This window comes from Triturus cristatus, chromosome 2_1, assembly GCF_964204655.1.
Source record: "Triturus cristatus chromosome 2_1, aTriCri1.1, whole genome shotgun sequence".
NCBI lineage: Eukaryota > Metazoa > Chordata > Amphibia > Caudata > Salamandridae > Triturus > Triturus cristatus.
In genome coordinates this window covers 968815894-968831121 of record NC_140581.1, presented here as the reverse complement: position 1 = coordinate 968831121, position 15228 = coordinate 968815894, and the positions used below count along the sequence as shown (strand labels likewise).

The window sequence follows — 15228 nt, the reverse complement described above, 5'->3', positions numbered from 1 at the left end:
GTGGCATCAAGAAAAGGCTCCTACGTGAACTTGAAATTGCGCATCTATAAATGAGTGATGTCTCTGCTGGCACGTGGTAGTTAAGAGTGCCATTGTGCCTTTTAGGTGTGCATATAAGACACGTAGGTTGCAGTTAATGTTTGTCCTGTAACGTGTATTTTTGGGACAGCACAGGTGTCCCGGTGCAGATGATGGGCATCCTTGCCCTTTCAGTGCAGACTGCATTTTTTTTAGGGGTGATGGATGGATTTGGAACCCCCCCCCCTCCCCGCCGCATGCCTGGCAATGGTTATAGATGTTAAAGACATTTTAAACAACCTTTCCCTGGGGAAATGTTTTATTAACAGTGTTACTGTTTTATTCAGTGGCCCTGTAATCGGAGAAGCAACAAACCGAAAGTGAAAGCGCAGTCTGGGGTCCCGCTTTCCTCTGCCCCCTGAGTGTCTGTTTTCACAATAAAGAGGGCTGTTCAGCATACACCCACGCCTCCACCTAATCCTTGCACTACAATTTCTCCTAATTAGAGAAGGAGCGCTCTGGGTGAGGAATCTTGATGGAAAGAGGGGGATGGGGGACGGGCTGCTTTGAAAGTGAAAGCCCGCATGGCGCACTGCACATCATGTCTGCAGGACCAGAAACTCTTTTAAGAAAATAGTGCTTTACAGACAAAAAATATTGTGTCGCAACCAACGTAAAAGAGCCAGTCGCCATGGGAGGTTTCAAGTGAAGACAAGGCAGTACTAAGGAGGGACTAACAAGGCAATTAAGCAATCAGAAGCCAGCATTTACAAAGGACAAGACACAAGCCAATGAAAAATAAGGGCGGGGAGTGGGCGGGACTTCAAATACCTAACTCAATACAGCATGGCTCACAGAGCAGCACATGCGCTGCCCAGGCTCGACCTAAAAAATGACTTTATGTCTGACCATCTAAATTGAGCTGGCAGACAAATAGCCATTGTTCTGAAAGCCCTTACTCTGTCAGCCACCTGAGAAGTTTGGTCACGGCGGAGATTAAGTAGTATACGCAGATGCCAAACTTTGGTCCTCCACATATAAAGTTAGCGGGCGGACCATTACATTGGTGATAAGGATACTCCATCATTGTTATATAAATATAATATATATAAATCCGCTTGATAAGCTAAAACTAGTTGGTTTTGTTTTATTTGAGATTTAGCAGAACTGTTTGGGGCTTGAGTCAGTTTTGTGAAACATGAGCTATGTCCCTGATCAGAGAAAACTGATGCCTTAAAGCTCCTTTTTCACCTGAGAGAAAGCTCTTCATTGTGATGCCCAAGATAGGTTTGTCACTAGATGCTTGGTTGACCCAACCAAGCATCTAGTAACAGAATGTTCTGTGGTGTGAGGCCAAAGCATGGAAGGTCTATTTCACTAAATTTCCATCAAATATGTGATTTGTTGTGCAGGAAAGGTTGAGGCAGCAGAATGTGGAAAGTTCCCTTAGCCATTAAAAATGTGGGTTTTCAGCAGTGCTATCCATTGATTTCAAAAACTCCTTCTGCTTTTGCCCCTGGAAATATCCTCCACCTGCTTCGTGAGAATCATACTGGGCAGTGGAAAAGTCTGTCTGCTTGTAAGATTTTCCACTATCAGAAAGGGAAACTTCATGTCATGTTTGCAAATACTGGATTCGTAAATCAGAATCTTGGAATTTCATTCAAAGGTTTTTAGAGGAGGTACAGGTGTGTGTCATCAATTGGCCCCAAAATTAACAAAACTGTGTTTTTCTTACAAAATGTTTAATGGGCCAGAGGGTCAAACACAACAGTATGAGATTCACTATCACTATATATACAAATGAGGAGCAGTAAGACTCTGTGGGAAAACCTGACAGAGGAAAAGGAGGACAACACTCAAAGGGGGAGGGTATGAGAATAAGGGGTGGGTCCCTCCTCCAGTAACACCCCCATTACAGACACAGACTGTCCATTGGGGCTGAGGGGCCATGGCCCTCCACCTTTTGCCCCTCATGAACAGTGCCCGTCAGGCTGAACAATGGTCAGCCTGACAGACACTGCTCATTTTCAGGTCAGGCAGCCAGGAGCCAGACATGCGCAAAATGCATAGGTTCCTTGATGCCTGAGCTGAACTTTGCTGGGATGAGGAAGTCACAGCTCCTGTGGGCTTGATCTCCTCAGCTCAGCAAAGGTCCCTTAGGCCCTCCTCTCAGTGACGAGAGGTAGCGTCACTGATTGCCTTGCACATGGGCGTTTCAGTTTTAAGCCCTGAAGCACCCAGGGTCGAGTGTCAATCAGTGACACTTCATCACAGAATGGGGTGGGGTCAGCAGTCTCACTGACCTCATCCCACCCTGTGATGACGTTGGGACTGCTGCCTACCCTCATTGGCTGACACTAGGTCAAGCCTCATGGGACCTCCAGAGGCACAGCTACAAGTAAGTGTGTTTGTTTTTTTAAATTAATGTTTTGTGCATTTGTGTGTGTGTATGAATGTTTGGTAATGAGTGTTGTGAATGGGTGTGTTTGTGTGAGTGCGAATGCATGCCTGTGAATGTGTGTGTGTGCATGTGCGTGTGTGCCCTGTCCGCCACCCTCCCTCCTAAACTTAGTGGCCGCCACTGCTCCATTATTTAACATTATAATATAGACATCATGGTTGTAGATATTTTTTATCTAAGATTGTTTATTGCAGGTCATGTGCAATAGATATAGCTTCTACTACTCTGCTTTAGAGTAATCTTTGCATGATGTCAGAATGCTGGTTGTTCATTTATTAATGACAAGCTACAACTAAAACTGTTTCTGATTTTCTTAGAATCATCAAGCATGGACACCCCTCCAAAAAGGCATGAACTGCACGCAGAATGACATAGACATGAATTTGCTGCAGTATGTTCACACTGGAGCCATGGGGTCAAAGAGTCAAGACGGTTTCACCTTTCATCTCTGGGATGGAGACAACCGTTCACCAGCTCTACACTTCTACATTATTATTAAGGACATGGTGAAAGGTAACTCTCTTACTGTTGTATTCACACTGCGGCAGGATTGACTCATACCAATGGGACTCAAACGTATGTTCCTGAAGATTTTTGGTCAAAGGCCATATAGTAAATAAATAAAGGTTTCAGTTAATTTCACAATCGTGCTTTAGAAAGTTGCCTTTCAGTGGATTCACTGAAATTCTGGACAAGTTGTACATTTTTAAGCATACTCTTGTTGTCGTAAACTTACATGTGTGGTGTGTATGCATGGTGTTCAATCCGTCGGAGTAAGTGTTTGATCTTTTTTATCTACAAGGATAATATTTTTCATTCCCCCCCACAACCTATTTAACTATAGGGACATTTATGGAACTTTTCATTCCATTTTCAAACTTTCTACTACTTTTTAGAAAGCTACCCTACACATGCAAATGGGATGGACAAAAATCGGGAAGGTTCTTAAAGGGTTGTTAGCCTCCAAAGGGAGGACACATTGTATCTCCCCTGATCTCAAATTTAGAACATCTCTAAATCTATCAACCCTGCAAAGTTTCTCCACTTATATATTTATCTGCAGCCCTACATTTGAATCGGAATCTGATATATGACTGAAATGTTTAGTTAATTTTAACTGATTTTTTTTAGCATTGACTTAAGTTACAATAGGGTTCTGTGTCATTTTGAATGTGATTGATCCCATCCTTCAAACATGTTTGTTGATTGTGATTATAAGGCAGCAAACCCACCCACAGTCAGCTTACAATAATCCAACTGTCAACAACGTCTCTCTTCACGCAATACCACTATTATGCTCCCCTTGCAAGAGTACAATACAACATTATACTTCTATTCCCTGAACTCAGACACATCCATTAACTTCCCATGAACCTCTGAGAAAGTAGCAATTACTCAAACCAGCATTACCCTTACGTTAAACATCTCCTTAATGCTTATCCAATTATACCACAGCGTAATTTTTATGAAACAACACACTGACCGTCTAGCTCTTCAATCCATAAATTACATTCCTGTTTCCTTAACTCTAAGTCAGTCTTAGGTTTAACACTTCCATTATCCCTTTGCTTCTATCCCTGTTGGGCTTCCTCAACAAAATGGTTAACAACAAAGTCCTCTATGCCAATGACTTTTAACCATGATAACAACGGAAGACTCTATATCAGCTGTTACACATTCCATTCTGAATGCAAGCATTGGTGTCAATGTTTTCATTTAATCTTTTTTCTCACTGTAACTCCTTAACCCAGGAGGACTAAGACGCCGTTATGTCTATGTCTGATTAATACTCAATTTTCAGCCTCAGTTCCAACCTCCACACCAAGAATAATCACAAAAACATGAAGGTGAGGCTGATTATGACATGAGTTAAGTGACACATGAGATGGTATTACAGAGAAGGAAGGGTTTGGTGAAGGCTGAGTTAAAGTCTAGGAACTAGCTGACTGAGCAGAATGATTTGTCAAGGAGACGGTTGAGTTAATGAAACAGGGCCAAGAGTAAATGTTTCCAACAATGCAATAAGAAAGGTACAAATTGAGAAGAGGATTTTAGTTCAGAGGTTGGGGTGAAGCACGTGGGTACTGTAAAAGGTTCAGCTGTGAAATCATATACATTTTTGAGAGTGAATCAGCTAAGAAGGATTTGAGCTGCTAGGTACAAATGTTGTTGTCCTGGTTGAAGGCTTCAAGGTAAAAAGGGGGTGATGGTGCTGATGGTATCCATGACTAAATAAAGCTCCTCAAAAAGAGAAATAGGCTAAGTGGGCTCTAGAGAATGAGGATGTTCTGTCCAAAATAACATCAATAGCAGACTGGCACATGCTCAAATATTAAGGAATTATTATGAAGATGGAAATACAATAATAAAGAAAGATTTCTTGAGGCTTCATCATTTTGTAAATTTAAAACTGTAAAATCTTTTTTTGTACTGTCATCAGCAGAGAATTTTAGTAGTCAATACACAGCCTTATATAGACTTAAAGTACCTTTGCCTAAGACCAACATAGGCTCTGTTTAGGTCTTTTCGTGTTGTATTGCTCAAAGCTGGCCGTTCAGAATTCTGACATCTTCCTCCTTGTTGCAGATAACTTTAGAAAAGAGCTGGGTATTGTTGTTGTCACAAACTTCCAATAGGTTATTAACTGTCCCGTGTGACTATGCATTCAATTGTGATGTCTAAGGCTATATATCTGCCGTGAATTGTCTGGGATAATAGTTTTGTTTGAAATCCGTTGAACTATCCTATAGACTGGTAGAAGATATTTGCAACCTGAAGTATTTTAGGTAGTCCTTTGATCCAAAGGCAGTCAGCAAGCTAAGATCTCAAACAGTGATGTCTTCCTGTTAACATACATCATTGCCATTGTTCCCGTACAACTGAACATGTCTGTTGTTTAGATGCATCCACAAGAGACTTTTCTCTGTATTAGAGGACCAAGGTTCACTGGTGCTGGGCTTTTATCTCATTACCTACCTTAAATCTTACAGATGAGAGCTGATTACGCTCCTCTGCCTAGCATGACACCTAAATGTCTCTCATCCAGTATCTTAATCTCCATGGGCCCGATTCACAGAACTAACTTAAGACAAAATCCTAAACTTACTACCATTTTGGTATTCACAGAAGACACGTACTCATTTTGGTATTCACAGAAGGCACTTACTCATTTCGGTATTCACAGAAGTTAGGAGTCCTAACTTTAGGACTCCTAAATGCCTTCTGTGAATACCGAAAATCTTAAAGTTAGAATTTTTCTCAGTTTAGGAGTAGTAAAGTTAGGACTCCTACCTTTAGGACTCCTAAATGCCTTCTGTGAATACAGAAAGTCTTAAAGTTAGGATTTTTCTCAGTTTAGGAGTAGTAAAGTTAGGAGTCCTCACTTTAGGACTCCTAAGTGCCTTCTGTGAACACCAAAATGAGTAAGTGCCTTTTCTGTGAATACCAAAATGGTAGTAAGTTTAGGATTTTGTCTTAAGTTAGTTTTGTGAATCGGGCCCCATGTGTTTTTCAGATGTTTATTAAGTTGCTGAGTAATTACGTTTTGTTATTTATCACAAGGCATGATGTACTTGCAAACGGAGGGTGGGTTGGCGGCATCTGTTGAATCCAACATGTGGGACATTTTCCATGTCACCTTTGGTCATTCTGTCATGGTGTTCTACATAAACATCTCCAATTCCAAAAAGGCGGTGGTGGTGTGATTAATATATAGGACTAATTCAAGCTGCTCAAAAAGGGAAAATAGGCAAAGAGCGCATTTCATTTAGATCAGCAGATATGTGTAAATTTCACATTGCAGGGCTTTACCTGACATTAGGAAAGATTTATTAAATTAATTATCTGTACAGTATATTTTTCTGTAACTGGAGAAAAATGTAATTCTTTCAGGTGTTTTCTTTGGTCACATTTAGGCTTCATTAGCTCATACACTAATCAAGGGTCAATTGTTCATTACTAAATATATAGGGTCAGCAATGTGGAGGCAACACCACCACAATGCGCTTTACTTCTAGTATGGTTGCGTATGGCACATTGCTGTGAGAGTATTGTACCAATACCTAATTTGACCCCTCCTTTAGTCAAGTTTCTGCTATTGCGAGGTATTTTTATATTTTCATTTTGCAGTTCAAGAAAAATATTAAGTATGTATGCTGCTGTTGAGCGCATATTTATTGTGGTAATTTTCAAGATATATTTGACGTCTAAGTTTATAATAATCCTGTTTCTTCGAGATGATGCTTCTCATTTTAGCTTCAGGTTGGTAGTTACTGATTTCCTCTTTATCATTCAGAATAAATAAATTCTGGTCCATGGTAACCTCAATTGTATTAGGTGTAACAAGAGTAATTTAGTTTACGGACCATGTCCCTCGAGCAATTCATTTATAGGTTCCTTTTTTAGATGTGTTGGGATTGAGTTGAGAGAATCTGTAAAATGTGTATCAGATTGTGCATAAGGTAAAGCCTAGGGTAGGCGAATTCTGTCTGAGAAAACCATGATGAAATGATTCAAAAAAGCAACTATGAAGTGAAAGTCGTTTCGAATTTATTCTTTGATGTTTTGATTGGTAGCATCCACTACAGAGACTCGCTAAATGATGCCCCTACTTTACCCCTAACATCTACAAGATTGGATTATTCGAATCATTTGATTTAAAGGCATCAGACACATTTCTTCACAACTCTATAAACCACATTTTTTATTCCTAATGTTCCATAAAGCAATGGAACTTCTCTGGTTTAGGTCAGAGCAATGCAAATAATCTTATAAATAAAATATGTTTACAAAATCAAATAGAGATTCTTTAGTTGCCTGCCTCTGATACTCATTCTTCCTAATTATGTGCCACGGGCCTTCATGGTTCCAAAAAATTTAGCTGTTTTCTGCTGTCCATTGACTTTTCTATTCTTCCTGTTTTTGCCTTAACCAATTTTCCTATCCTAACCCCACCTCTTCCCACCCAACAAAGGTCTTCAAGCAGATTATTTCACCACATTTTGCAATCCAAACTCTTGTGCTAATCCGTCAACCTACCAAAGGTACTTTCTTCTTCTACCTCAATGTTGTGTTTCAATGGCTCGACTGACCATGCATATTACAGAGCACCGGCCCCAACATGAGCACCACATCTGAACCTCTGTGCTATGTGTTTCGTACATAAATTACCCCCAGTGGCAGAAATGCATTGTGGGAAAATTCCCTCATCCAGTCAGTCCAATGGCCATGCTCACGTGTGTAAAAGTGCTTTTTGTGCTAAATTGTGTTGTGTTCTGCAAGCAAATGTTATAGCGCTGACATCTGTAGGGCTCCTATAAAGTACTGTTTGCAGCACGTGTAGCTGTAGATCACATGCTTTTCACGCACTTGCCATCTGGTATTGGACACAAAACTTTCCAATTTGCTTTTCTTCCAAAAGGAGTTTTGGTTTTGGGGGTGACTTTGAAATTGAAACCCTGCTGAAACCCACAATTTACTGGGACAGAGACTCCACCTCAGATTGCTTTTTTCCACCATTGGGTTCGGAAGTGTTCTTGAGTGTTCCATTCCAATGCACACCAAACGCAACATTGTAACATTTTACCTTTATGTAAAAAAAATATGTAATAACAATGACCTTTGTGAGACATGGTATCATTTATAACATAATTCACCAAAGACAGGTGGCTTGGTTCTGCGCATTCAGCTCTAAAAGGAGTACGTGGACAGGAGCAGCCTCTCTGGGGGTCTGCTCTTTAGTTTAACAAAGAAAGAACCTTTCATGGAATGGCACATTTTTCTGTCAAGTATAATATATTAACCTAAGATATAACTAGTATTCTTTGCACTTTGCTTGCTAATTTCAGGTGCATATTTTAAAAGCACATCAACTGGAGTTTGTATTTGTTTTTAGCCTACAAGTGATTACTTCAACCATGCGGTGAAGAGCTGGAGTGATGGGTACTGTTTACATGGCACACATTGCACTCACTGTAAATTATGCCAAGTGTTCAACACTCTAAGTCCAAAGTGTTTTAAGTGAGTGCTTGAGGTATATAATGTATTGTGTGTTGGTGGCCTGAGCAGTTTGTTCCAGTAGCTAACCCCTAACTTTATGGAATTATGAGTTGGCATGGGAACACATTAAAACAGATATCTGGCTCCCTTTATGTGTTTTACTGGATTGCAAACCCACTTAGAAGGAGACACATCTGATGTCTCTGTAGTCTAAAGCATCCATCGCAGGGACCTGCATTTGACCATATTTTCACAGGTTTGAGTCGTGACATCTTTATGAGGTCGAAAAATTGACTAGCACCAGCTTGGGAAATGATTTACATCTTGTACATGTCAATAGTGCCAAGAGACGTCATCCATCTCCCCAGTAAACTAATGCTCGACAAATGTACATGATATGTTGTAGTTAAAGCAACAGTTAAGACAAATGACCGAATTTAACTTTGACAATCATGACATTTGAAATATGTGGTAGTACTAAACAACACGCAAACATTTATTAAGCTGGCTAAATAAAATGCACTTCTTTTGTTGACATGCCCTTGTGTGTCTTGCAGGGGATATTGCGATCTTTGCACGACCACTTAATGTGTCAAAGGGTGACAGAGTCTTATTGACGACGGATGTACTGTTGGCTGTTGATGGAACGGATAAACCGGAAGAGCTGCTGTTCGAGGTCACTTCCCCACCCCAGTATGGACAGCTGGAGTATGTCAGCTATCCAGGAGTTGCTACCACCAGCTTCAGTCAAATGGATGTGGCTGCTCAGACTGTTTGCTATGTCCACAGCAGCAAATCAGCTACTGCAAAAGATACATTCAGGTAAACCTAAGATATATATTGCCTTTGTCTTCAAACCTAATGTATGACAACAGAGGTACAGAAAAAAAAACTAAACATGTGACCTTATAATACCTAGTTATTTTTCAACACAGATATAAAATGTTTACTACTAACCCCTACTGAATGTACTTAAAGAAACATGGCTTTCAGACTGCTTTCTTTGTTCACAAAGCTCTGTCTACCACTGCAATATCATTATGGGTTGCTTATCTCAGATATACTATATGGGAGGTTTAACTCTTGGTCCTTTCCTATCATATGCTTATTCTGCTGTCTGAATGCAAAAGCCATGAGAGAAATGGAGCTCAGCCACTCAAACACAATCTGTGTGCGCTGGAGGCGTGGAATTCAAACTGAATCCAACCTCTCCTAGAGCACATACGCTGCCTTTGGGTGTCTGTGCACCATCCCCCCTTCCAACTCTGAAGGAAGGCCTGTGGTGTTTCAATGCCTCAGCTCCACAAGAGTCTGTCCATCACCATGGAGAGCTCTTCTCCCAGGGCTTGTTTTAGCGCTGTTGGTGCCCTGAGCGGCAATCTTTTTGGCACCTCCCCAATGACCTGCTACATGGCTTCCCTCACTACCACCCTCCAACAGTGCCCCTCATCTCTCCATAGCCCTTCTCTCACATGCATTTCATTTATTTTATATACTACTCATTACAATGTAGGATGTCCGAGCACTTTACATCAAACACACATTATGCAATGACAGTGACTCATTCATGTGTAAATCAGTCTATAGGGAATGCTACATGAAACAATGAGGATTACAAGGTGTGGGAGTCACATGTCATTTTTTTTAGTAGGCAGTATATTTTAAGAGTGTTGAGAAGCACAAATTCAGGATTAAAAATGTACCACAGTGGTTGGGGCTGGCTTTACTAATAAGAATGTATCCCTACTCAAACTAACCATTTTTAGCAACATTAGATTAATAAAAGACTGGAGAAGATCATAAGTTTCCAACCTAATGCCTTGCAGTTTGCATGCTGCTCCTTGATGACAGTTCATAGGTCACTGTGCTATATTAGGATTGTGACTTATGAACCGCAAGTTACTAAAGGATCTTTGTGACAAAAGCAGTAATCCACTGAGCTATCCCCATAAAAACAGTTCTGTAATCTGCATGGTACACGTTCTTTGCAGCAAGCAAATTAACCTCTGTGCTACTTTATAATGAGTCAGAACTGCCACTAGAGAAAACTCCGATTCTCTCCAGCAGAAACATTAATCACCAGAGTTATCTTCACTTTTTTATTGTTGCCTGAAAACTGTCTGACACTCAAGGAACTCTGCAGCGGGTGCTTTTAAACCCATAAGTTATTTCTAAACACAAAGTCCCCTGAGGTAAGACCGGCCCTGCCTCCTGCCAGACTCCGAGTCTTGCTTCTGCAACGACAGTCAGAGAAATCAAATGTAATCTTACAATAGAGTCTTAATAAGAAGCAGTGATTCAGAGCACTGCTCAAAAAAATTGAAAGATTAGCATGAAAGCACTTGGCATAGACAACAGCTCCTCCTTTTCTCCTTAAGGAGAGCTTCCTACAGTGTCGGCAGAGAATTTTTGCCAAAGATGGTCGTCCCAGCTAAACTATCGCTGAGCTGGCTGCCATAACATGATGGAGCGCTCTGCAATGTGTTTTCACAGGTCGAACCCCTGCCAACTTTGGGGCCGATTCACAGAACTAATCTGAGACAAATTCCTAAACTTACTACTTTTGGTATTCACAGAAGGCATTTAGTAGTAGTAAAGTTAGGATTTTGTCTTAAGTTTTACTTAAGACTGACTTAAGACAGACTTAAGACAAACTTAGGACAGACTTAAGACAGACTTAAGACAGACGTAAGACAGACTTAAGACAAAATCCTAACTTTACTACTACTAAATGCTTTCTGTGAATACCAAAAGTAGTAAATTTAGGATTTTGTCTCAGATTTCTTCTGTGAATAGGGCCCATAGCCATTAAATGAGGCGGGGAAACTGCAGGTTTGTCAATTTGAGGACCGCAATTTACCTGCTCCGCCAATCTCTAGATTACTTCCTAAATCCCTATCCAAAACTGTACTTTGCATTCTTCAGGACAGAGGATGTGTGTATGGCTGTAGGTGATTGGTATCCTTTCCAGCAGCAACTATTAGCCTGATTTAGAGTTTGGCGGACAGGTTACTCCAGCACAAATGTGATGGTTAACCCGTTCGCTGTATAACAAGACAAGAACCATGGGATAAAATGGTTTCATAATACGGCGGACGGGATATCCGTCAAGTTTGTGATGGAGTAACCAGATGGGCCAAACTCTAAACCAAGCCCTATGTTTGGTGAGGCAGAACAGATGGCTTTGTCAAAAACACCTGCATGACTACGACGTTCTACAAATAATACAAATAGGAGTAGTTTATACCAAACGTGCGTGTAATTACCTGTAATTATGCCCAAAATTGAGAATGGTTGCTAAATTTGTAAGGTTTAAAAAAGTTATCAAGTCAAATGTTATCCCAAAATATTAGTTTTCGACAGCCAATACCATACGTTTTTGTTTTCAAACTACAGAATGGTTAATAAGGAGGTTTTTAAGGTTTTAATTGATTGCTAATTTTTTACTTTAAAAAATGGCACTATTTTGTAAAATGTTTTTTTTTTAAAGTAATTTGTTTATTTTCCCAGCCAATATCAAAGTTTTAAAAAGGTGCTAATGTTTATAGCATGGGTTTGTATGGTTTATATTGAGGTCTACTCTCTTAACCTTTAAAAAATTCAAACTAGTGGAAAATATATCAAAATATGAGAAATAAGTTAGGGATGATTGTCAAACATTCTCTATGCACAAATGTTCATCTCCTGCCCTCCAAGTTAGGAGGTTCCTTGCGTGAGAACAAAATGCTACTTCCCTCCCCCTCAAAACCTCACATTAAGACAATTTCTCTAACTGGTAGAAAATACTGGGATTCTGTGAGGCAGGCTGATATTGCAGTCTTGGTATGAGGCTAAACTCAAGGATTCCTCCAGTTTCCCCTCTTATCATCCAAAGCATAAGCAAATTATTTTTTGACGTGAGCTGTGAGCTTGGGATTGCTTACACTTCTGCAATTCTCTCAAGAATTGTAAACTCGTCTTTAGTGAACAATCAAATCATAAGATCTAGCCTCTCTCTAGCTTGAGCAACAAGAGCTGAAGTGTTTTTGTTTAAACTATGCATCTAGCATTGACCGGCTTCTCTGTACTTGACGGTGATTTCTGTTATTTTTCCTGTCTGAGTTCCCAGACCTAACATATTTGTAAGAGGTTGTCCTACATTTTGGTCACAGTTTTTATCCTTCGAGTAAACACATTCCTTGAGTAGAAGCGCCTGCTCCTCCTTCCCCTGTGCATGCAAATGCCTGTGGTTGACAACAGCTCAATCTCCAGTGTCGAAGGCAACCACCTACAAACTATTGCTCTTCATTACCACATATATCCTGCATTCCATTATATTTGTCCCCTTGGTGTCTCTGTATAGTGTGTGTTTTATAAAAATGCATGTCCACAGATCACAACCACACCAGCATCAAAGTGTCTTCTTCAATCTGTAGTTCTTTAACCACCCATATCCATAGGCACTGGGATATGCAGTACAAACCAGAATTGATACACTGAATGGAGACCATCCAAATCTACACCTCAGGTGCTCAAATTATTCCAAATCATAAGCAAACACACATGCACCCATGGATCACATAAAGGGACACAACTGGAAATTGGGCCTCTGAATTGACAACCAAAGTATTGCAAATACCACATCTCGAGAAGAGCCACAAACAACATCAACTGCTATGGCACAGTTGTTCCATCTGATGTAAACTCTCACTCGCTCTCTCTGTCTCGCTCTCTCTTTCCCTTCTTTTCCCTTTCTTCTCTCTTGGCCTTTCTCCTACTCACACACACACATACACACACACACACAACACGAATACACGCTCATATCATCTGCACTTTGCAAAACATTCAGACCACAAACCAAGTGATATATCTATTTGTAGGCAGTTAACAAGCCCAAACGATACTGGCTCATGAAACAATGACCAATAGAGACATCAAGACCACTGTATCAGTGCCCAACTCATACAGTCCATAGCATTTACAGAGCATATCCATTGTATAAATGTACTATAGAAATACCAGCAGAGACATAACTCCCACTCATGCACACATAACATATTCCAGACAAAAAAGCAACAAGCATACACACACACACACATACAAAACACCCACGCCACAAAATACCCAACACATCTATGATAGTAATTACAGTGCTAAGGCCACAATATAGAATGGGTGTTAACCACTCAGTTACACACAGTTATTTGCAACACACTTCCACTCATTTGCCAGCTACTAAATACATTCACCACTAAACAAGACACTCTCAGCACACTACTTCTTACCGTGGTCTACTTCTCACTACAGCAATGCGCAAATTCAAGTTTTCTTAGTGCCAAAAGTTACATAAGAGCATATGGATCACACAACAAATGTTAGTATTTCTTTAAAATTCTACAATTTATTTATAAATTCTTTGAATGTTGTTTACAATCCTCACATTTTGGGCTCGGATGGAACAAGTGTATTCAAGTTATTTATGATAAATAACCGAATAGCCTCTTTAACACAACTATGCAAGCTTCTTTGGACGGTTTTAAAACTTCTGAGAATTGTTGCTCTGTTGTTTAGTTAAAAAATGATTCTGGTTTTTCATTTGAAAGAGTCTATTCCATAACAACCAATAAGGTTATCTCAGGACATACCATTTTCGAATAATACACAGTATCTGATGCCACTATAAATTATGTAGCATCAACTCAGTCCCTCGACAATATTTTACTAGATAGCAAGAAGGCTTTTTATCATATCAGCTGGGAGTTTTATGGAACACGATGACACATATGGTGCTCAAGGGGATATTTTTATGACTCATTTGTCAATTTACGTGGGCCCTTGGGGCATCATTATGATTCATCTGTACACTGAAAAAGAAGCTGGAAACACAGCAAGGCATTATGGAAGACATCCCCTTATCTCCGTTGTTTGTTGGTATCAAACTAATATTGAGCCTGTTGCATTAAAAAAAATAGTTTTCAATTCCTAGGTGTATTTAGGAGGTGGGGTTCTGTATGCACAGAAATCCGCATTTTACAATTAAGTATGGGATTAGTGTAACTGAAGTAAAGTGTGGGTGAGGAACACTTGAGTCTTTCAGGGTAACAGGACAGAGCAGTCCAAGGCCTACCCAAGGAAGTGAGGTAGGGTAGACATCCAGAATACAGTTTACTCCGTAATACCAGCTAATAAGATCAATGTCCCATCAGTACTTTAATGCACACAAGACACTTATACTAAAGATAAACTAAAATACACAGTGAAGTCTTTACAACTCTCTGTGCCAGGTTTCTGTCCCCAAACATTATTATAGCATTTAGGGGTCTATTAGGATGGCGGTCAGGTGGCTTCCGCCGGGCCGGCGGTGGCAACCGCCGGGACGGCAGCGGTCATTCTCCTGTGATCGCAATCCAGAAAACCGCCAGTCCCATTAGCATGGCGGTGACGACCGCAGCGGTGAGATTTTCCGCCCGCCACCTTTCCGCCGGTAGCAGTCCGCACGCTTGCCTGGCGTGCAGAGCTGGACCGCTGAAATGGGGCCTGTGCAGGGCCAGGCTCTGCCGGCATGATTATGGTGCCAGCGGTAGCCAGCCTTTCTGTGGCGGTGCAACCGCCATGGAAAGGCATGCGGAGAATGTCTCCGGGGGCCCACTGCGGGCCCACAATGTGTTTGGGAGGGTTGGGGTGCACTGAAACATATCCCTGTACCAGGTGGCAGGCACTGTGCAGGGATATGCTGGACCTGTCTTTTTGGACATCGCGTCGGTGCT

The 15228-nt window shown here is 40.7% G+C and overlaps 1 protein-coding gene across 1 annotated transcript in view; it reads left to right on the top strand.

The window, feature by feature from the left end:
- Positions 1 to 15228, top strand: part of FREM1 (FRAS1 related extracellular matrix 1) — a 578635-nt gene that overhangs the window by 375837 nt on the left and 187570 nt on the right. The window contains exons 23-24 of the mRNA XM_085633804.1: positions 2800 to 2995; positions 9037 to 9301. Of these exons, the coding sequence (XP_085489930.1) occupies positions 2800 to 2995; positions 9037 to 9301 (461 nt within the window). The remainder of the gene's footprint in view (positions 1 to 2799; positions 2996 to 9036; positions 9302 to 15228) is intronic.